Source organism: Diabrotica undecimpunctata, chromosome 1 (genome assembly GCF_040954645.1).
Source record: "Diabrotica undecimpunctata isolate CICGRU chromosome 1, icDiaUnde3, whole genome shotgun sequence".
NCBI classification, from domain to species: Eukaryota; Metazoa; Arthropoda; class Insecta; order Coleoptera; family Chrysomelidae; genus Diabrotica; species Diabrotica undecimpunctata.
In genome coordinates, this window is record NC_092803.1 from 178,567,120 (window position 1) to 178,591,909 (window position 24,790).

Sequence of the window (24,790 nt, forward strand, 5' to 3'; positions counted from 1 at the left end):
TTTACATACACACAACAGTTTCTCGCTCCCACTTATTTATTACAGATATTTTATTCTTTTCTAGCCAGGAATTTCAGAAGCAGTGAAATGAAAGGATAAAAAGAAATTGATTTAATTACCTGTAATTATTTTTCTAGCCGGTGACCTTCTTTAGAACGAATGTATGACAAAGTTAGTTACAAGTATGTCCAACACAAAAGTGCCTGAAGTCGAAAATTTTCCAAAATCTGGGAGAGTCAATGAGGTTTGCCAAGAATGGATGGTTAGAGAAGACAGTGCTCTAGCTTATCGCCTTCAAGATCAAGAATTTAGTGAACATTTTTCTGGTAACAAGTTTAGAAACGCATTAGTTCGTGAAGATTTTCCAAAAGCAAAAGATGAGCAAGTTAGAGAGCAGAAATTGGCAGAACAAGCAGCTGCTATTTACCAAAAAATGTTGGCAGAACAGGAAGAAATGGACAATAAACTAGCTAAGGAGTTATCCGATCGAATTGAAAGAGAAGAATGGCTTAAAAGGAAAACCATAGAAATGCAAGACCAAGAAGTAGCAAAACAACTACTAGAAAAAGAGCAGACAAAAGTTGAAAAGGTACATCATTCCCAATTACCAAATCCAGCATACTCTCCTCAAAAAGCGCCCAGTTTACCACCCAAATATGAAAACCAGATTTCACCACATCGCCCAAATGCACTGAATTACCAAGCAAATTTACCAAGAAGACAAGCTCTACCAATGCCTTTACCACAAAAAACCCAGTACCTGGAACATTACAGGCCTCAACATGATCAGACAGATGAAATAAATAGTGCAGAATTATATAATGAACCATATTTATCAGGTCAGCAGTTATCTGATCAACTAAACAGGATAGATTTAGCAGATATAGGTTCTGATATAGGTAATTTAAATGTTATTCATTAATAGATAAATAATATAGTTGAGTTTCTTATGTGTATTAAAACACTTGCGTGTTAATGTTTAATCTAAAATTCAAGCATTGCAACATGATAATTCATAATTGTTATTTGATGTTGATGAAGAGGAAAATATACAAAATATGTGTAGTTTTTATATAAGTCAAGTTTTTAACAATGCAACTTCAATCCAATGAATCACATAATTAAAAAACCTTAATGTATCCCTAATATTTAGGTCTATGTATCAAATGTGATTAGTGAGGAATTTTTAAAATGTCAACTATTTAAGGATACACTAGGCACTAGTCAACTGGATTTTTAAAATGAAGAACATATTCACATTTTCAAAATTTCTTTTTTTACTTTTCAGCAATATGGAACATGAGAATGTTTAATCCATAATGTTATAAAAGTTCATATAAAATTTACAGAGGCTATTCAGTTGTTTTGGCATTTTTCATAATTTTGTCATAATGAATTTTTAAAGCTATTAAGCTATATTTAATATGTACATATTTATAAATACAGTTTATTAAAGTTCTATATTGTGAATTAAATTGATACACAAATGAAAGAAACATAAACAGAATTCTTACTATAAGATTGTAAATTATCGTTAGTGCTGTCAGCATTCTGGCCACACACAATAATAAGAAATGTTTTTGTATATTTAATCAATAGAATTCTAAAATGCTCAATGTAATCACGATTACATTTTTCTTGTTATAATACCATGTTGACGCATAGGAAAGATCGAGCAGCTCCATGTGTGTTGTATTCTTAGATGTGTTGGGGAAATTTGAACTTTAAGGTTGATGTTATAGAAATTTAATATACAAGTGACGTCACTTTGTATAAATCGTGAGGTGAAATGATTATACTATGCAAAATACTATATTTTAATATTAAAATAGCATTGGATGTGGTAGACTTTGGGTATATGTTAGCATTGGGACAGTGAAGCTGAATTGTTAAAAACAATTGGTCACTTTTTGCATTATAGCAACAATATGTGATTTATTAAGAAAATCAAATTTTTGTCACCTAAGATTTACTTAAGGCTTAATTAGCTCCAACAAACAATAGTATGAAGGAAAGTAATTTACTGTAAGAAGTGCTGGGGAGATTCAGTCCAACTTTCTATATAGGTTTTTATTTGTTTTTACAATAAATTACTATAAACTATAATTTATTTATAGATAATGATCCATTATAAAGTACATTAAAAATATTTTTAGGCATACCATTGGATGAAGTTACTGAACGTCAAATACAAGAGCAACGAGATGCAGAATTGGCCAGAAAACTTCAAGAGCAAGAAGGTTATATAGAAGATAGGGATAGATTGCTTGCAATTGAAGCTCAAGACAAGGAACTGGCTAAACTGTTACAAGAAAGAGAAAGGGCTAAGGCTAAACGTGCCAGGGAAAGAGCGAAACAAAAGGCTTTAGCCAAAAAACAACAGATGGAACAACAAGAAGGTATATTTTATGACTTTATTGATACAATTATAAAATAATTGGTGCATTAATGTGTATGTTTAACTTTTATTGTATTTTTTATCTGGGTTTTCTCTAGATAAGCTTGACACATCCATTTAGAATATTCACACAAATTAGATGATTTCAAGTAAAACAGCCATTTCCTTTGTAGAAATATTAAAGTATCTTCGTAGTAAGATTATCTTTTTGACTAGTTTGTTTGGATAGTTCAGACAATTTCTACCTTAGTATGATACTTACTGAGATGTAGAGACACCAATGCTTCACAGAATACAGGATGCATTTAATTTTTCTTATTTTTGCACTTTAAAATGTTGATCTATATATTTATATATATATATATATATATATATATATATATATATATATATATATATATATATATATATATATATATATTTCTGCTGGATTGTTGAATAATTAATTGTATAATATAGAGTATAATGGACTTAAGGCAATATTGTTAGAACAATTTCGGATTTAACAACTACCATCGACTTTGGATGACAGAAAGTAGATCTACTGTGTATCTGTGAACCAAATCCAAACTGCTAAAATACTTGCAAATACATTTATCTTCCAGAAAACCACATGTCTGTAAATTTGTTTTATATAGGGCAGCATAGTGTGTACCTTAAGGCATGCAAGCTTGCCTTTTCTCTCTAAAAATATGTTCTTTGTTTACACTACATGGCTTATCTTTAAGTACTCATCAAGCAGTGTCAGTGGTGGGGCCTTTCTCCATTATCCAAAGTAGATGGCGCTACCTAGTGAAGTCACTCTTTTAAGTGAGAAGTTTGCTTAAGAATCATTTTTCTGTCTCTGTCTGTCTGTCTGTCTGTTTTGGATCTGGCACTAGCTGATGAGACTCAGTAAAGACAAGACCTATACTGCGGATGAAGAACCAATTCAAATGCATAATATGCTGCCCTCTATAAAACGAATTTTGCAGGTTTTTTATTCTTCTCGATGTGCCTATCCCTTACGAATGTTGGCGATCATCATGATAATCTTTATCTTATCTGCAGCAGCGCGGTAAAGCTGCACAGATGTGACAGACCTCCTCAGTTGTGACTCAGCCAGTCCACGGGATCTTAAGTATTCTCCGATATAGCCACATCTAAAATGCTTCCATTTTCTGCACATATCTTCGTTCAAGGTCCACGATTCAACACCATAAAAACACCTGATTTTCGTTCTTATTAATATATTTATGGTTTTATATTTAACTGGTTCATTTTTGGCATCTCTTCTCTCGTCCATTAGTTTTAGGATCTCAACTGTCATCCATGATTTTTGTTTCATTAATCTATCTGTCTTTAAGTGTTTATCCTTTACATTTTGCACTATTTCTGTAATATGTTTGATCGTTTGTTCTTTGTTCGATTCGTCTCTAATTGCAGTCACTTGCTCGTCAGGTTTTTTTATAGGTTATATATAATTTGAAGTAACTGAGCCCTTTAGGACATTCAACAATTGCGTTGTCTTATTTTTTAATCACATAAAACGAAAAAAAAAATTTTTGAACAATTTCAACACTATGATTAACCTCACAAAAACCCTTAAACACTAAGAAAACATCTTTTTGGGGGGTTTAAAGGTGTTTCGCCCAATTTTTTATTGTCCTAAAGGACCCAGTTACTTTAAATTATATGTAACATATAAAAAACCTTGATTTGATCTATTTTGAAGTCTATAAAATTGAGAAAATCCCCAAAAAAGGTAGCGCACATGAAGAAAAAATCCAAAAAAAAAATAGAAAAAAAAACTAGAGCTGCAGCCATCTTAAAAAAAAGTTATATGGTTTGTGGTGGGTTAAGATTGTGCCGAGTCTTATTTTTTAATTACATAGAACTTAAAAAATGAAAAAAATTGAATTCTGAAGGTTAGTGAATTTTGTCCATCACGGGGGTACCCTTTGTTTTTGGAACGTAGGGGAATTTCAAATATTACATCTAATATGCTAGCAAATATTTTTCCAGTTATAATTAAAACTCAATCTCTGACTAGTGGTCATACTAACTTTGACTATTTATCTTAGTAACATTTTATTATTTTCATTAAGTTTATTTTTAATTATTAAATTGTGTTGTCAAATATTTATGTGCAAGGCTATTTAATGTAGAAATGAAGTTTGCTTATTTTTAAAACACTACATAAAATATTTAAAAATATGTTACAGTAAAGAATTGTAAAATAAACAATTAGTTCCAATGACCTTCAGATATACTTAATTGTTACAATGTTACAGCACAAAACGCATACATTTTAAATATTTGTTTACTCAGTTTTTTATCTTTTTTATTTAAATATTAGCAGGTAAAACAGGCCATAATTTTGCGGAAACAACCAAAATTGTTATTTTTTTATAAATGAACATATATTTTTGGCATAAGATATAAAAATAAAAAGATATGTATAAGATATATATAAGAATGTAGGACTGGGCTCAAGAGTTAGACAAATAGGTCACTCAGAACTATTAAGAACTAGAGAACTTATAATATTGTGCTAATTTACGTGAATACAAGTGATTATTTCAAATAGATAATATTTTTTATAGTTGAAGAGAAAATAGAAAATATCACAGTTTTAATAGTTTTAATAGAAAATATGTCCTTCATTGCCTTAATCTTTCGTTAATGATCTCTATTGGTAGATCCAGTTTCTCATCTTTTGTACTAGCTTTGTTTGGTAATCGTGCCATTTTTTTTTTCATTTGATAATACATTTTTCTTGTCATTTTTTCTTTTTCATTTGTCTTTAATAATCATCGGAGGAATTATCACTGTTTTATCATGTTTATATACGCCTTTGCGTTAACTGCGTTAGTGGTGCAGTGGTAAGAGCATCTTGTCACTAAGAGAACTTACTATGCGTTAAAACTCAGTGGTCATGAGTTCAAATCCGGCATTTTTATTAAAAAAAGAATCTTGTTTGACGGACCACTCACCCAAAAAAAGTCAAAGTTCGGATGACCTCCTGGTTGACGTCTGGTGTTTTCAGTCGTGCAATCGCCTCTAACATGACTTAACTACCACTTACCTAGCCGGGACCGCCGGTTTTACCTGCTCTGCGAAGCATTGTGTGTCTTTATCATTTTTAGAGATGAAAATATCGTTGTCGGTACCGATGATCGAACTCATGAGTTCAGACTTGATATACCAATATATTTAACCGCCAACTCTCCCAAGATACCGCAGTCGTTCGGACATAATAAACGATTCTTTGTCAATGAAGCCGACTTCACTTAGTTGTAAGGCAATTACCTAAAACGTACACATGTTTAATGTTTTCTTTCCATTTGTGAAACTTTTATTTTGGATTTAGTCACAAGATATATGTCTACCTGTTTGATCGCTTTAATGATTTCAAAGTTGATATTTGTTTTTCCCAATGTCCTCCACAACTTTTTTTGGGGCAGTCTGTCTTAGGTCATTTTTAAGTCCACATAGACCGAGTGTACTTCTTAGTTAAACGCAGTATTCTTTTCAACTCCTTGTGTTGAATAGAACAGGCGATCTGTTTCTTGTGAAACAGACGTTTTACGGTCCATGAGTTTTTTCTTTGTTTTTAAAAATTTTGCATATTTATTTTTCTTTAGGGGCGATCTGACGTTATCCCATTTATGCTTTCGTTAATGCTTATGGTAAGAAACGCTACTTTTGATTAGAATCTCCGTTCTTTCTGTGCTCCAACGTCTGCCAAGTCATAAATTTAGTTTGCCACAATGTCTTTCCCATGTTTCAAATGAAGCAACCTTTTTAGATGTCCTTGTTTAAGTGTTCAACTTTCCATTTCATATAGTAATGTACAGGATGCGTAACATCTAAGTGTCATAGCTCCCAGTTAATTTGAAAGATTCTGTTTACAAAGAAACGTTTTCATTATATTGAAAACATTTGCCGCAATTGTCACGTACCAACCCTTGCTGGCCTCCTCGGTTACTGCCGCAATATATTGTCGCATAGATCCTAACTTCGATTACATGGAACGCATTTTATTATTTTTCTTCCCTAGTCACTGTGCTGTAAACCAAAAATCTGCCTCAGTTCATCACGACTTATGCGGCAACCAGCAAACAAATTATTACACTTAAACACATTTAAACGTTAGAACCCAAAATTGTTTACTATATAACAAACTCATACATTCAAATAATTCGTTCTAGTTCATAACTGCATAAAACTGCTGGATAAATTCGTTTCTTATTCGTGTTAAAAAAAGACTAAAAACCCTTACGTGCGTATTCTTTATTCTAATACGCTGGTCCTTTTGTGGGTGCCTCTTGTCCTCAACATAAGACGGGAACCAAACTTCTAAGTGGTTGATTATGATAGACTCTCATTAAAAAATCTTCTTCGAAGCAGTTAAATTCGATGTGTAAGAAATTTTACATTATAAGTTTAAAATAACTTAATTTTATTTGAGAACAGTTACAAACGCTTTTATTTTACAATTTGTGTTTAACAAAATACTAAATTTAAAACTTGACCTCTTTGCTATGTCTTTATGCGTACATAATAATGCGTGGTCAGAGCGAAATCATTTTATTTAGACCGTGGTGTGCGCCGTGGGACTTGATGTTGTCAAACTTCTGTGATTTTACTATCGCCAAGAAGCTGCAATTTATAGGGAATTGTCCGAATGACTTTTCAAAGGAGTTTTAACAAATCTTTTTCATGGGCCTTTTGATTGCCTTCTAGTTTTTAAACTCAAAGCAATAAAACCTTTTGTTCTAATCGACTGTTAAAACCTTTTAGTAAAAATATAATGACAAAAAATACAAGTGTGTGATTTATGACTTATATTTACATATTAAAAGGTAATAAAGATGTTACTGTAAAGATAAATAGATATGCAGGTGTTAGATCAGATTACCAAGGGTCAGCTCAAATTACTTGTTTTTGGAGAGATTCAGTTTTTTATCGAGCTTGATCTAAATTAACTGGCGATTCAAATATATCCAAAAAAGAAGTCTGAGATGCAGGTGTAAATTTAAAACAATTTGAGAGATTTATGAGACATTTAAGGAACTATTTTTCGACCCTTTTTTGTAGTAAGATACATTTAAAAATGATACCATGATACAGAGACGCTTTCTATATTATTATTAAAGAAATTAGGGCCGTATTAAGAAAGAAATATGGTTTGGCTATATGTTACAAGGGTGTAACACTAGCAACCTATAGAAATACGATATCGTCATCTTCTCATTGGAGTTTATTTGAACCTATACACTATTATTACTCCGCTACTTATTCCTACTGCACTGCTTTGATTGATATTTGTTTATGTAGGTTCCTTGTTGTTTGGTTGTTCTTATAAAACTATTATTGAATTTTAGATCTGAGAACACCTCAAGAACGTGACAGCCACCAAATCATGCCCGATGATTCCTATGCATTTCCTGCCGATATTGTGCCACATCAAAATACATCATCTGTGCCTAGAACAGTTGCAGCTCATCCCGATTTGTATGCTATACCTAATCCCGATGAGGATGTAAGTTACAGTCTTCCAGTCGATGTTCTGCCCAGTGGAAGCGCAGTTGCCAATAATTTTAAATCAAACTATAGTCCTAGTAAATTTGATTATAGGACTGAAGTCAAAGAAGTCAATCATTTAGGTGCTATAGGCCCTAATCCGTCCTTAGATAAGGGAATTGCTTTAGGTCTGCCGGCCAACAGACCTACCCATTTAGATTTAAGGTAGGTGATAGTTTAAATATTTATTACTACCATTTAGTAGTTTATTTTTGGAACTAAACTTTACTAATTTCCAAAATTATGTTAGTAGTTATTTTTTTATGAATTTGTCCAATTGCTACATAGCATTTGGTATTGTGGATATACTGGAGGTGGACTAAATATCACTATTCTGTGATTTAACAACTGTGATAAGAAAATAACAATCACGACCTGCGAATAACAACAAAATATACTGTGACTGTAATTTCGGTCTTATTCTATGTCTAGTTCTTGATCGCTAAAACGTGATATATCACCTTCTCGTCTCAGTCGCAAAGTTGTGAAATGAGAGACGTGTAACAGGATAACAAGGAACGAGATAGAGGTAGTCGGCGCATCGGCGGTATTGTGAAGTCTCTTTCTAATTAGGAATGCAAAGGCAAAAATAATATATCGTCATTGGAAAAATATGATTAGTGTAATATTAGAATGTAAACAAATATTTGAAGAAAATGAAAAGGGTATTTAGAATTTCAGTTTATTATTTGTATGGATATTTAATAATTCTTATTCTCATACATTTTAAAAATGCCATCGGTGCCAAATAAAAAAAGGAAAGTTTAAAATACGCATACGACTATTTCGTTGCTATGTTAAATCACAATCACAGATAAAAATCACAATGAATGAAAAATTAACAAACAAATCTATCTTTTACAAAAAACTTATCTTTTTTTAGTTATGTATATCATATATGTTTTTCTAAAACATATATGATATGCTCTTTTGAAGATCGCTTGCAATTATGTATTGATATCGACGGAGACCATTTTTAACATTTATTATAAATTCAACGATTTTTGTGTTATTTTAGTTAAGTAAATATTTTGTTTTACATTTAATTTTATTTGTATATTAAACGTCGTTATTGTCTTGTCACTTTTAACTATGTAGGTATTTTGATATTTTATTAAATATTAACAAATTAATTATCAGTCGAAATTATGATGTATTTTTTCACGACAAAGCTAAAAAATTCAGCTAATTTTTGTTGAAATTAATGTTTGGCCCAAAAAATTACAAATATCTCACAAATTAAAGCAGTTAGGTATAGGGAATATTTAGTAAAAAGTTTGACAAAATAACATTTTATTACAGTACTAAAATACAGGGTGGTCCATTTAAGAAAACTCGAGTTTCAACCCACTATGTATATCAAAATTAAATATTTCGCTATATTCATAATTTCAGAGAATAGTAGACCATATTAAAAATCTTTTCAACATAAATATATTTTTTGATATCGAATCTCTACAATTCTACAGTGTTAATTTTGCTACGGAATTAATAAAAAAACGTAATGATCTTTTAAACTACCTCGAATACCAATGCCAAACCTTATATTGAAAAAAACGAGAACATCGAGAAGAGTCGAAAAATGTAAAAATATACAGGATGTTTCGTTACAAATGAGTAATCGAACTCCTCGCAATAATGCCGCACCCTGTATGTATATATATCTAGTCTTACACAAGTTTCGAGAAAGACAGATATATTGATCACAAAATTCGCAAATACCATTGTACATGCAAAACAATTTACAGAACGTTGACGCTCAATGACTACACACACTCTGCTATATGGATGTGAAAGCGCAACGATAGAATGAAAGGCATTTTAAGACTTGATAGACAGATATTGAGACAAATGGAGACAATCGTATATCTCTCCAATACACAAGAAAGGCACAAAGATGGATCCTAAAAACTATAGAGGGATCGCAGTGATTGCTACTATAGGCCGACTATACTCAAAAGTACTACGAAACCTGATAGAAAATGATATCAAAGACAAACAACCCGAAGAACAAGCGGGATTTAGGGCCGGACGCTCCACTATGGATAATATCTTCACATTAAAAATTGCAATGGAAAAACGAGTGCAGAGAAATAGAGAAACTCATATAGCTTTAATAGATTTGGAAAAAGCATATGACAGTGTACCGATCTCCCAACTATGGATAGAAATGGGTAACTTGAAAATAAACCCAATTCTTATTAACGCCACTCAAAAATATTACGAACAAAACTTTGCGAGAATTAAAATGGGACAAGAAATCACCTCTCCTTTTCAAACAACAAAAGGACTACGACAAGGCTGCTGTCTGTCACCCACCTTATTTAAAATCTATTTGGACAGATCCTTAGTGAAATGGGTAAAAAAATGTAGAAACATGGGAATAACGGTGGAAGAAAACAAGCTATATACACTTTTCTTTGCGGATGACCAGGTAGTAATTGCCGAAGACAGCTACGATCTTAGCTATATGGTAAGAAAACTGCAAGAAGAATATGAGGTGGCAGGTCTAAACATGAATATGACAAAATGTGAATATCTCTCAGTGGGAACAGATGAAATATGTGACCTAGTCTTGGAAGACGACAAAATCAAAGGCGTGCAATCCTGCAAATATTTGGGGGTCATTTTCAACAAGAAGGGAAATAGCGCAGATGAAATCAGGGAAAGAATAAACAAGGGCAGAGCAGCGACCCGTGCCTTAAACTCCCTTCTCTGGCAAAAAACAATTCGACGAGAAACCAAAAAACACATTTACGGTAGTATAGTTCAAAGTATTACACTTTACGGTTCGGAAGTATGGGACGTCACCAAAGCTAATAGAAACAAACTTATGACGACAGAAATGGATTATCTGAGACGAAGCTGCGGTAGATCGAAACTGGAGAGAGTTAGAAACGAACAAATAAGAAACGAAATGAAAATGGAGAGAAATATCAATGATGACATAGAAAGAAAACAATTAATCTGGTTCGGACATGTTAAAAGAATGCCAGAGTACAGATGGCCTAGGAGAGTACTGGAATGGATCCCTCCTGAAAGAAGAAAGAGAGGACGACCACGGAGAAGTTGGCGCAACGATATTGATGAAGCAATGGCGGCAAGAGACTTAGAAGAGGCAACTGCATATGACAGAAAAAGATGGAAATTGGGGGCGGAGAAGCGGCGACAGCCGTAATAAATCCGTTATTATATATAGACAGATATTGATGCCAGAAGAAGCAAGAAATGCCTCAACCCTGGTAGAAAGAACAAAAGTAATAAAATATAGATACCACAACATTTGATGCATACCAACCAGTTGAACAGGCAGGATTTAGAAAGGGGTATAGCACAACCGACCACCTTCACACCCTTAAAATATTGATAGAAAATACCAATGAATACAACCTTCTAATATACCTAGCGTTTGTTGACTATGAAAAAGCGTTTGACAGCATAGAACTATGGGCAGTGGAAGAAGCGCTAGTTAATTGCCGAATAGATTCACGGTACAGAATGTTAATCCACAATATATATCAAAACGCCACTATGAGAATTCAGCTAGACAGAGATTTACAAACTCCATTAATTAGAATTTGTAGAGGTGTCAGACAAAGGGATACAATCTCACCCAAACTATTTACTCTGGCGTTGGAAGACATTTTTAAATCTATAGACTGGGACAATAAAGGGATTTGTATAAACGGGAAATATTTAAATCATCTAAGATTCGCCGATGATGTACTCCTGATAGTAACAACTATGGAACAACTACGAATAATGATTTCAGACCTAGAAAAAACATCTCTTGAGAAAGGACTAAAAATGAATCTAAAGAAAACTAAAATAATGACTAATACAGAAGACAGATCAGTAATTACCATAGGTGAAACAAACATAGAACACGTCCAAGAATATATTTACTTAGGACAAGCTATCAGAGCAGACAAAAGTAACCAGACTAAAGAAATAACCAGAAGAATAAGAATGGGGTGGGCTGCATTCGGAAAACTCTCATATACTATCAAAAACCAAAAAATACCTTTAACATTAAGAACGAAGGTATTTAATGCATGCGTCCTACCTGTTCTGGCATATGATGCCCAGACGTGGACGTGTACCAAGAGCAACTTAGATAGAATAAAGAAAACTCAAAGAGCTATGGAAAGACAAATGTTGGGAATATCGTTGAGAGATAAAAAGAGGAACGAGTGGATAAGATGCAAAACCGAAACAACAGACGCTGTCGAACATGCATTGAAATTAAAATGGAAATGGGCTGGGCATAACGAAAGATATCAGGATGGAAGATGGAATAAAGAAATTGGCCGCTGGAGACCATATACTGCAAAAAGGTCAAGAGGTCGACCGCAAATGAGATGGAAAGATGACATTGAGCAAAGTGCAGGTCCAATGTGGAAAAGACAAACAGAAGACAGAGACAAATGGGAGAGGCCTATATTCAACACATGAATAGATTTTGGGCTATAGATAGATAGATAGATAGACCACAACATTGGGCTAAATACACAAATACACTATTTCTTTTGAATCAGTTTATTTAGTTTAACTTACCGCATTTTATGTTTTAATAAACGAAACATCCGTTTTATAGATCAAAACTTCTGATTTACATTCATCTGTTTTATATTGAAAGTTTGAATATATCATAATATTACACACTAACTAAAAGCTTGCAGACATTTCATTATTTATCTTTATTATTTCTAGTATTAAATGTATTACGGTTATCTGATAAGAATTTTATTGTGTTTCATGTAATATCTTCTTTCGTGGGTTCTTTGCACATTCAATTCTATCATTCAATTTATACGAGTTCAATCAAACGTATTTCGTCGATGTTAGAATTATGAAATGGCTATTACTCGATTAACTTTTTTGATTTTTTTTTTGTACAGGGTGTTTCATTGGGAAACGGAAATACTTAAATGGTGAATATAATTTTTTTATCGATTTTGCTTATTTCTTTCTGAATCCATAACTTTAGAATCACCGTGTATATTTTTATTAAAATTTGACACACATGTCTCATTCAGAACCCAAAAGACCCACTTACTACTTGCACTTCATTACGTTCGTTTAACTACGTCAATTTTGAAATTTTTAAGAACTCTGAGATTAAAAAGCAGGTAAAAGGTAAAATAGTAGGCTTTGAAAAAATGACAGTTTTCATAATATTACCTTTTTAATCGGTTTGTGTGGCTTGTCTTTATTGTTCAAAATAATTTTTTCTATAGAAGAGTTAACAGATATGATCTGGGTATTAGGAGAAAGTTCGAGAAATTGCTTACTTGCATGAAGAAAATATCACGAGCGATATCCTGAACGGAGGAAGCCAAACGCAAGAGCTTTTGAAAAATTAATGGATCGTTTTGTTCGCACTGGGTCAGTTGTATATGAAAAAAATGAGAGAACCAAAACTGTTCTAAGTGAAAAAAAGGAATATTTTTATAGGAACATTAGTCAAACTTCGGCGGCAAAAATCTTTCGTAAACATAAACTGCATCCTTACTGCATACAGTTACATCAAGAATTGACAGTCGATGATTATCAACGCAGGTTAGCTTCTTGGGTCATCTCTTTTGTCTTCGTGTACATTTTGCTTCCAGAAGTTGGGACAAAATGCTGTCAAGCACCGTGCCAAGGCTATAATCTCCTAGAGTTCGTCAGCCTCAGGGTTATCGCTTAGGCAACACTTTTTTCTCCACTCCATGCATCCCATGGGCATGATGGTGGTACTTATCGGGATTGGACAGCACAGTAGTCGCAGAAAAAATCTCAATGTATGATAAGCCAGTTATGATGCGGCTGTTTATTTGGTTATACCTTATTCACACCTTTCCTACCTATACGTCCATAGGAGGTTCCCATTGTGTGGAATCATACTCAGTATGGAGATAGATCCTCCCGCAGTCTTATACTGGGACCGATTTTTATGACTTATCTTCAAATTTAAGGCTAAAAAATTATTTTATTTTTTACAAATAAACAGACGAATTAAAACAAAATTTATTATTCCTTGCTAAAATATTAAAAAAGTTTAAAATAATTCTATGTTCACAGTTGAATAGGTATTTTTTTTTGTATTTTTTGTTAAAGATGTTTTCTTATCTCATTTTAATGTTGAACGTTTTCGGCTACTTCTCGATACTTCGGACTTTCTTGATGCTATTGATTTCTTTTTTACTCCATCCACGCTGGCTTCCAATTCAAGTTCTTCTGTTCTGGTCAATCGTTTTCCAAAATTTTTGGGATCCATCATACCACATTCTACCAAGTATTTTGGAGGTTTAATTTCTTGACGATCTTTATATAAATATTCACAAAATACTCGAGTTGATCTTAAATGTGTTATACCCTGCCAGACACTAGCCATGCTCTCTAGTTTAGGTGGTATATATTCGCACTGGAGCCATTTTGTGTAGAGGTCCTTGGGCGGAGGTTTTACCTGTCAACAAAACCGCATATTCAAATATAAAAAGTAATGTATCTTGAACTATATCAAATATTGTAGACCACGTTAGTGAGTTATTATATAGAAAAATAAAGAAGTAGTACAGAAGAAATATAACTTTCAAAGATGTTGCTAGTACGAATGACAAAAACAATATCTTAAATATTATCCTAGAAAATATTAAAAAGACAAATAGTATAGTTGTCACTTGTCAGTTTTTAAACATGTCCGCATTATTCCGCATGTCAGTGATTAGAATGATAAATTAGAGGCAGTTTGGGATTATTTATATCACGTACATGTGTATATTTAACCATAAAACTATAAACGTTCAATATCTACGCTAATGATGTACGTATTTTAAGTTTTTATTGATAATAAACTGAAAAAACTTATTCTGAAATCAAAGTGAAGAAAAAACGCCCTTTATTGTTGAAATGAAAAGAAAACTGATTTTCTCATTTGTTCTCCTCGAACGTTTAGAAGAAGCGGTACTAATCTGACTTGGCAATAGCAAATAAGTGTGTCCTTGATATTCTCAAAAAAACCACAAAATGTAGATAATCTGGTCATCAATAATACAACGATCGAAAGAGTAACAACATATAAATATTTAGGAACGTGGCTAACCGAAGATGGAGATCAAACAAAAGAAATCAGATCTAGAATAGAAATGGCAAGAAACACGTTCATAAAATTGAAGAACTTACTTTGCAACCGTAACCTTAATCTAGAGATTCGCACAAGAATGCTACATTGTTACGTTTTTTCTACTTTACTATACGGCATGGAAGCGTGGACAATAAAACAGTCTGAAATCAAAAAATTAAACTCCTTTGAGATGTGGTGCTACAGGAGAATCCACAGAATATCGTGGACTGAAAAAGTAACTAATGTAGAGGTGTTACAAAGAATGAAGAAAGAATGTGAAGTCATAAAAACTATTAAAATTAGAAAGATTCAATATCTGGGTCATATAATGAGGGGCGAGAAGTACGTATTACTTACATTAATTATGCAAGGGAAGAGAAACCCAGGACGACGCAAAATATCCTGGCTAAGAAATTTGAGAGAGTGGTTCGGTTGCAGCTCATTAGAATTATTCAGCGCGGCCAATAAAATTAAAATAGCTATGATGATTTCCAACCTCCATAGGAGAAGGAACCTGAAGAAGAAGTGTCCTTGCCGAAACGTTGTAAAGATAATGGTTTTACCAAAGCTTTTAACGCGGAGTCAAACCGGGAAAACCACATATAGCTCTCACGGAAACACCAAATCCAATATATATATATATATATATATATATATATATATATATATATATATATATATATTTCTACACTTTAAAATATTACGATTCCACCCAACTTGCTTTAATAAAATGTTGATATGAGGTTTTTCGTTTTAATTTTGCATATAGCAGCTTAGAGGGCGCCACCAATAAAACCTTCTGACACAAATGTAACCTCAATCTTTTGTTGACATAAATCGAGAGTTTCATTGCGATATATAGTTCATCCCAAACCCTTCTTTCAGTGCGTCATAGTTGATCGAATTCTCTCTAACACATTAAGCTAGAAGTGACAGAAAAAAACGTGAGTCTGTGATTATTATACATAGAACTTTGAAAATGATTTATCGTAAAGCTAATTCTACTTACGGATGTATAATTGGTTGGAGTTTAGAATACGCTAAATAGATATCCAATCAACGATGCGCATAAATATAATTTGACGCAAATTGTCTCGATCATGACAGTACTTTCATAATGTCAACTGATAAAATGATAATTGTCATTCCAGGTTAGTATTATCAGAGATTTTACAGTGAAATTTTTGTATTTATTGTCATAAAAATATTTTAAATATACCGAAATATATCGAGGAAGAACAAAGACTAATATTAAAATTATTAAATTATTTTCAATTAGAAAAAGAGAGATTACGATCCTACAACTGTCAAATTTAACTAAAATGTCATGCAATAATTCTCGACATTCTTAAAATCCTATATGACGTCAAAATTAGTGACGCACTGAAAGAAGGGTTTGGGACAGACTGTACCTAAGTGGTGTAGATACAGTGAATTTTTGAATTTAGCAAGTCGGTCGAAAAATGGATCTTAGCCGGGTTTTAAGCAATAATTTTTCACAATTTTTGGAGAAGATTATCCCATGTCTCGCTGAACTGGTTTTTGTGTTTGCGAATGAAGCATTACACCAGTCAACTATTTCCCGCAAATTTCAACTTGTTCGCTCCAATCTCAGGCCAGGTCCACCCAAAACTACAGTCTAACAGCAAAAAAAAATTGATGAGGTTCGTCAGCTAACACCGTGTAACATATCGGGAGATGGAGGCATCTTTGGGCATTTCAAAGACCTCAATCCAAAAGATCCTGCATGAAGAACTGGGTGTTACGAAGTTGGTTTTCCGTTGGATACCTTATTTACTCACACAAGAGCAAAAAGCGGTGTTCAATTTTTCACATGCGAAAAACCATTTCATTTTTCGCTGTATTACATATTATCATTCTTCACCTCAATTATAAAATTATTACCTTAGTCCAACTCTTGATAATATTCAACACCCCATTAGAAATACAGACAGTTGTAAGATAGCAAACGAAAAAGACGCTCTCTTGCCTGTTGAATACCGTTAGCACTAGACGTACGCTTTCTTCCCTGTTGACTATCGTTAGCAACATACTTATTCTCTCTACTGTTGACTTCCGCTAACAACATACATTCACTCTCTCTCTCTCGCTTATAGTTACGCGAAAAATGCCGCGAATACTCTTTTAAATCGTATACAGACGCAAATGTGATCTCGTGATCTCAGTGTTAGTACCACGAGGCACGTGTTCAGAAACTGGTAAAGACAGTTTCCCCGTTCGAAGAACAATCGCGAGTGTTTGTGAAACAGCAGTATTGGTAAGACTTTTTATAAACTTGATTTGCTATTGTCTGTATAACCCTTTACTACATATCCTAATTTATTTGAACCAGCCCTATGTAATACAGTCCTCATACACTGAAATTATATTCATGATTTCACATATGTACACCCCTTTTTGTACAAGCGGTTCGCGTCAATTAGTGTCTAAAAACATTGGAATGGTTCAACAAAGGAAGCTCAAAAAACGTGTATAGTATTGTTAGTGGCAATGAATCTTGGATTTACTCCTATGAACCGCAAAATAAACGCCAATCCGCTGCGTGGGTGTTTCACGATGAGAAAACACCAACAAAAGTGATCCGTTCTCGAAGTGTTTCAAAGAAAATGGTCGCAACTTTTGTGTCAAAATCTGTGACAATTGCTTTAGAAGATCGAAGAACGATTACTTCTGATTGTTATATAACCGTTTTGTTTACCACAAGTTATCGCGAAACTCCAACAAAGCAACACACAACGACGAATTATCTTACATCAGGATAATGCTCACTCTACCCAAAAAAATAGAGTTTTTGTAGCTCCAAAACGTCGAATTGTTGAACCATCCACCGTATAGCCCCGACCTTAGTCCCAAAGACTTCTTTACGTTCCCAAAGATCAAGAATTCAATGCGTGGGCAGAGGAAATGATAATTTGATGCATGATTTGATGTAGCTGATAGAAGGAGCCGATATGGAAAGATAGATATGCCACATATGTGGTATAAATTTGCGCTTAAATTTTTTGCTCATCAAGTTAACGCTATTTTTGTCAAAAAATATTAAGGATACATTATTTCAACAGAAAAAGATATATGTATATATATATAAAGAAATTTAATCTTTGCAGATTAGTTAAATAGTAAACTCTTAAATATTGGGGAAATCTGCAAGATCTGCAGATTTCCCCAATATTTAAGAGTTTACTATATGTATATATATATATATATATATATATATATATATATATATATATATATATATATATATATGTTAACAATTTAAAGACTCGACAGTTTTCGAGATAATCGTATTTTACAAATCAGCTGCATAATAATTCTTGGTTTATTAAAGAATATATTTTGGTTTATTAAAGAAAAGCAAAAAATGCCGAGGTCATTAGTCACAATGAGTTTAGGTATAGTAAATGCTTCATAAAAATGAAAGAAAAACATAAATGCAATATTTTGAAAAAATATATAGGGTTGTACATTTAAAAAATATGAGAAAATCGTAATTTTCTTTTGCAGTTCACCCTGTATACGAATATTCGTCAAATATTAGAGTTAATTTGAAAACTAGAACATATTATTTACCTTATTATATAAAATGAGTACTTATTTATTTATTCCTTCTTGTATATAAGTTCCTTTGGTACTTTATACAAGGAATTTCTGGAAAACGACACGATTTAGCGAAGGACCTGTCGGCTCCTTAATAAATAAATAAGAAGTACATACTTTATTCTTGATCAAAATTAGTATTTTTTTTTTATTTTTTATTCTTCTAAAATGACTAAAAAAATCTCAATATTTTAGCTGTACTTAGACATATTGTATAAGCTGTATAAGTTAATTTAATGTTTACCTGCATATAGGTGGGCAGTCGTCGTCCAAAAGCAATAATTTGTGGGCGTTTTTTCGAAGCTCTGCGATCATTTTGAATTTGTGCATGTAAAAAATTAATATTAGACTTGTCGGGTACATCTAGGGCTTCTGCTGTTTTTTGAGGTACTGAAGCCAACTCTTTTAATTCGACAAATATGGACGTTGCAGCATTAGTCTGAGAACCAACCTCAAACATCTCCTTGATACTTTGAACATTTAGCGTCGTTTCTTCGTCACCTCCCATGGTTTTTAACCATTCGACGTAATCTATAGCTATAGCTTCAGTTATGGCCTCAGCCATTTGTCCTAGATTCATTTCTTCCCATTTCAGTGGAGGTAGCTCTTTCCATATGGCTGCTCTGTGTGGTTTGCGCCGAAAGAATTCCAAGTAGGGATTCGTCTTTGTAGATGTTATTCCTAGTTCTTTTCGGAATTTTGAAATGACTGTAGACTTTTTTGCTTCAGCTGAATCGAATACACTTTCTATAGTAGTATTTTTTGTGTAGACCTTTTTTTCATCATCCTTTTCTATTATTGTTGGCTCGTGTATGTGAAACTGTTCCCGCTTAAATTCTAATATTGGTAATAGTCGGTAAAATAGTTCAACGGGTAGAATTTCTTTCAATGTTGAGTATCTTTCATCATCTTTAAGGTTGAAGTCAGATTCAAGCATTTTGAAAAGTTGTAACCACCATTCGTACATCTCGCTTGAATTCCGTTCGTATTTATTTCTTTTAACTGTTTTTTTACATTTCCGTTGCATTTCCACGTCCATATCTAACACGAAGTTACTTTTATGTAGAAAATAAGTATTTAAAAAATGATCATTTATTTTTAACGACTTATATTAAATGAAAATTCGTATATTCTGTCAAAATTAATTTAGGATGAATAGGGTGGGTATATTTCACCTAGATTACGATTGGTCGATAATGTTAACATGGTTACACAAACAACTAATGCGTTTATTATTGTGCGCTTTATTTGCCCCTCGTTTAATTAGTTTTAAACGATAGTGCTTGCATTAGGTACTAAAATTCACGTTACTGTTCGTTGCAAGATATTTCGGATTTAATCTTCTAGGTATACTTGTATACAGGGTCGGACTTATATAGTGATACATTTTATCAAAAGTACGGCAATCCCACAAATTAAAAGTATACATATAAGTAATACTTTAATATTAAAATATTCATATGATTAACATAGTGAAAAAATACAAAAAAAATAATTTTAAACTTAACTATCGTGTACATTTATCTATTTCTTTTTAATTTAGGTAGTAATTGCTGCTCAAACCACTTTTCAAACAAAGTACAGTCCATATCTTGATGATAATCTAAGCGACAATCTTAGCCGAGAGTAATAAAGCATCTTCTACCCATCCTGATTCTCCCCCACAATGTAAAATACAAATTATCTTCCCTCTAGAGGGAGGAACATTGGTGACGCAATTTTTACTACCATCGGTCCAACATTTTTTAACTATATCGTGGGCATCGGACCAAGTTTCACCCAAATAATACAAGTTCTTATAATTAACAAGTTAACAACATAAAAACACTGGACCGTCTTTTATAAGTTCGTACACAGTGGATCATGGCACTTCTGTCAAAAAAACCGTCTTTTTGATCGCTTCTGATTTAACCATTGTCGAAAGGAGACCTAAGAAAAAATAAGTAATTTTACTTTTTAAGGAATTCTGCTCGGAATTCTGTGTTTTTTATGAATTAATTAATCGGTAAATATGGTTAATCTTCCTAATACCGGGTGGGGCTAATTCTCGTCCCAGGTCTAACCTTTTTATTAATATCTGTAATTAAGTTTAATCAATCGCTTTGACGGTTTAGGACATTGATAGTTGATGTATTAAGAGCACAAAGAAGTAGTAAAACCCCAAATTCCACGAACAGAAAATTAACTATTCTTCGTTACAGTATTAAGGGAGTACAGTCATTTTGTGCTTGATATCGGCCCAGTCGCTTAATGAAGTTCTTTTCTTAATCTGGGGAATTCCATCAAAATTATCTTGCAACTGATCTTTGTAATTTTTGAATTTAGAAATCATTCTGTGAACAGTCTAAATTTAAAATTAGATTGAGTCGTCACGCCATCTGAATATGAAAATTGTACTATTACCACAGTTCATAGAGTTTTATATGACTCATAGTCTATTATGTTGGACATACTGAAAGTTATTATATATTTCTTGAGATGCATTAAAGACTACAATTTCATACATTCTTCATACTCATCTCCTCTATTGTTTTTTTATGTGAACTTTTGGAGAAACATATATCTATATAAATATATATATATATATATATATATATATATATATATATATATATATATATATATATATATATATATATATATATATATAAGAATTACTGGATATTAGTTACTTAATATAAACAAACAACACAGTTTATTAGGGTTGCAGTCAGAAAATTGGCCGGGATGTTAATGAAACACTCTTATGACTTTTTGTCTAACTTTCGGAATGGTTTTATTCCTTTTTCAAGACACTGTAATAAGAAAAAGTGTAAATATTTATAAAATATCACAAATCTTCAGTGCAACTTACTAGTCGTTGAGATTATTTATAAAAGCATAGACACTCAACATTAATAACACACACACATAAAATATAAAATAGTGGACAAAATACATTTTAAAATTTAGGTAAAAATAGTAAAAATTTTGTTGTCATCTTTTACTGGTGTGTTTTAACTCTGGCACATAGAGAACAAAAAGAAAAAATCCTATGATTAAAAAGTAATTAGGTGTACTTAATATCATATTTCTTTTTAAGAAATACTAGAGGCCCATCTTAGGTGATTTTAATTTTTAAACCTGTCTTAATGGTATGCAACATGTTATGCATATAACTGTAATTTGTGTGGGTACGGGTGCAGGTAGATATTAATTTTATTTTGGATGTTTTTCCAGTAAGTAACAATAAATGTTGCTCAGTTTATCTATGTCTGACTTTTTATTGATGCAAGATGTACTCGATTTTATGGAACACATTTCCAAGAAAACACGTTTTGAATGGTTCTTTTCCTTTGCCAAAATCCTGTAGGATGAGGATTCTGAGGATTCCTGTATTTTGGCAAAGGAAAAGAACCATTCAAAACGTGTTTTCTTGGAAATGTATTCCATAAAATCGAGTACATCTTGCATCAATAAAAAGTCAGACATAGATAAACTGAGCAACATTTATTGTTACTTACTGGAAAGACATCCAAACCCTCTATCCAAACTATTGAATTGATCTTTACATGAAACACAGCAACAGGCGGGAATGGATCTGACTCAAAACCTGAATAACACGTTTGCTGTTGGACCCTCAAAACTGTCAGGTAACAGCAGACCAAATATCTAGCCAAATATTGCTAAATAGTAATTAAATACGAGAAATTGCTACGATTATATATCCTATCGCGTAACCATTGTTTAGTCGATATAGAATTCAATTAGCATACGAGGGATGGACATTTAGTTTTATGTATCCTTATGAAACCAGCCAGTACTTAGACGCTATCGGCGACGAGCAAGTTCTAGTTAGCACACATATTTATTCTTCCTTACTACCCCAGTCTATGGAGAAAAAAAGCTGAAAAAATCTTATACGGATATTTGAAGGTTTTCAAAGGTATATGAAGTGTAACTGATGAAAAATTCGTGAAGATGTACAGCTGATTTTGCTTTGTTTTTTTTTTAACAATCTTAAAGAGTGAAAAAAATATTTTTTGCCCATAAAACGTTTATTTTACATTCTAGAGAAAAATGGTTCAAATAAAAGTTGTAGATCATAAAAAGTTCTTTATTTTGAGAGTTTCCAAATTAAACTACATTAATAATTGACCCAGATAATTGCAAAAAACCCTTTTTGTAGTAATTTATAAATGTTCATTACTATGTTTTTTGCATAATTGGGGCAGTGAATGAGTTATTAAAGTGTGCTAAATTTCGAACAGATCGACCAATTAATAAGTTATTCAATTTGTTTATCCCGTAGAGAGATTATTTAAACAACTGTACTTGCCCAAACAGTCACTCTAGCGGTATTTTGTAAATCACAATCGATTCTTTGAGGTTTCATTTTTAAGGTATGTTAAAATAACATTTTATTAAATTTGTCCTTAAAAAACAGTTTGAAAAAGGGCTGTCTTTTTAGCTTCTAAACATTTATAATAACTTAGATATTTTTTATGTGACACGGTTGTAAGTAGGCTCAATGAAAATCTGGTACAAAAACACACTTTTCAAAATGAACCGAACCTTCTATGAATAATAACAAGAAACAAGCCTAGATATTGCGGCGGACAGTTCTCCCCTTCACTTTTCCGGGGCGGTATGTTACGAGTATCGTCATGTTAAAGGGTTATAACTTTTTATTTCTTCACTGTGTATGCCATCCATAAGTTGGATCATAAAATCTAGGCTTCAGTTTTAGGGTATATTATAAAACTTTATGTCACACGCTTATAAGTAGGCTCAATGAAAAGCTGATAAAAAAACACTTTCCAAAACAAAACAGAAGCTTCTATGACCAATAGGAACCAAGATAGCATTTTAATCATGAACATTAGAGCTGAAAATTGAAAGGATTCTAAATGAAGATCTAAATTTTGTGATCCAACTTATAGATGGCATATACATTTAAGGAGTAAAAAGTTATAATATTGCTCATAACATAAGAATAATGCTCGTCCGCTATTGATTAGCCAAGCGTTTGTCTTTTTTAATGGATATATAGATAAATTACTTTTATAAACGTACTTATATTTTCGGTTTATAAATATTTCACCCTCGATTTATTTGTTAAAATTTAAACATGTATTATATAAATATTTCGTTATATTAAAATCAGAATTTTTAATTCCAGATCTCCTTTATCCCGAATTAACAAGCCTCGTTACCCAGACCCAGAAACCTGTGATAGTGTAAGCCCTTCGAGTAGCTCACCGGCTCAGCAACATACGAATATTGCGATGGCCATTGATCCCACGTATTCCAGAAGAGCCTATCGAGGTTCTTCCAGTTATGATACCGCGTCCAGTACCGTAACCACCAGCACTTCAAGCAGTAGTCCCGGTATATTACCGCCTCCTGATCTGGGAGAACACGACGATGATAGCCCTGCGCCACCTTATATGCCCATACAAGGTCAAAGGAGAACAGCTAGTTTGGAAAAGAAGCAGAAAAAGAAAAGTAAGGATGGCTGTAAGCAACAGTAGTATGTTCGTTCATTATTTATGATTTAGTTTTAATTTATTGCTTAACAGCTAGTGATGATCCTGAATATCATTTTAAAAGTTTAATTATAAATTTTCTCCTATTTATACGAAACAAAAACCAATTAAGCCATAAATGAGAGGGAAATTAAGATTCATTAATTTAATCTCATAGCAATAATAGCTAGATGTAAAGTTTGTTTCACGAAAAATGGTTGAGTGCTTAATGGTTACCTGAGTTGATCCTATTGTGTATACAAGAGTCTCTCAATAAACTACCGAACTACACAGGGTCGCACTTCAGAAAGTTTGTGTGTAATACACGATTATAAAAATTTATTAAATTATTTCGTATGGTATTTTCAGGTTGTTCAAGTGAATATACTTGATAATTACACAATTTTTAACATGAAGAAAGTAGTTTTTTTGTTCTACGCGAATAATTGTAGTATATGGATCTAAATTCAGAAAGGTACTTTCCTTCACACTTTTTACAGGCTTAGGACTGTCAGCAAAAAACTGGCGTGTTTAAAAGTTTTTGCTCTTCCTAATCGGATATCGTTAAAAATGTACAGTAATAATAGT

At 32.6% G+C, this 24,790-nt stretch overlaps 2 protein-coding genes across 2 annotated transcripts; one reads left to right on the forward strand and one right to left on the reverse strand.

Annotated features, from left to right (window-relative positions):
• Nucleotides 1-24,790, forward strand: LOC140432619 (uncharacterized). Its single transcript, XM_072520647.1, has 4 exons — nucleotides 1-899; nucleotides 2,157-2,399; nucleotides 7,768-8,131; nucleotides 23,857-24,790. Exons 1-4 carry the CDS (start codon nucleotides 164-166, stop codon nucleotides 24,206-24,208), a joined length of 1,695 nt encoding a protein of 564 aa, XP_072376748.1. The 5' UTR covers nucleotides 1-163; the 3' UTR covers nucleotides 24,209-24,790.
• On the reverse strand, nucleotides 13,969-19,874 carry LOC140432620 (uncharacterized). Its single transcript, XM_072520648.1, has 2 exons — nucleotides 18,940-19,874; nucleotides 13,969-14,417 (listed from the first exon to the last, which is right to left on the reverse strand). Exons 1-2 carry the CDS (start codon nucleotides 19,732-19,734, stop codon nucleotides 14,082-14,084), a joined length of 1,131 nt encoding a protein of 376 aa, XP_072376749.1. The 5' UTR covers nucleotides 19,735-19,874; the 3' UTR covers nucleotides 13,969-14,081.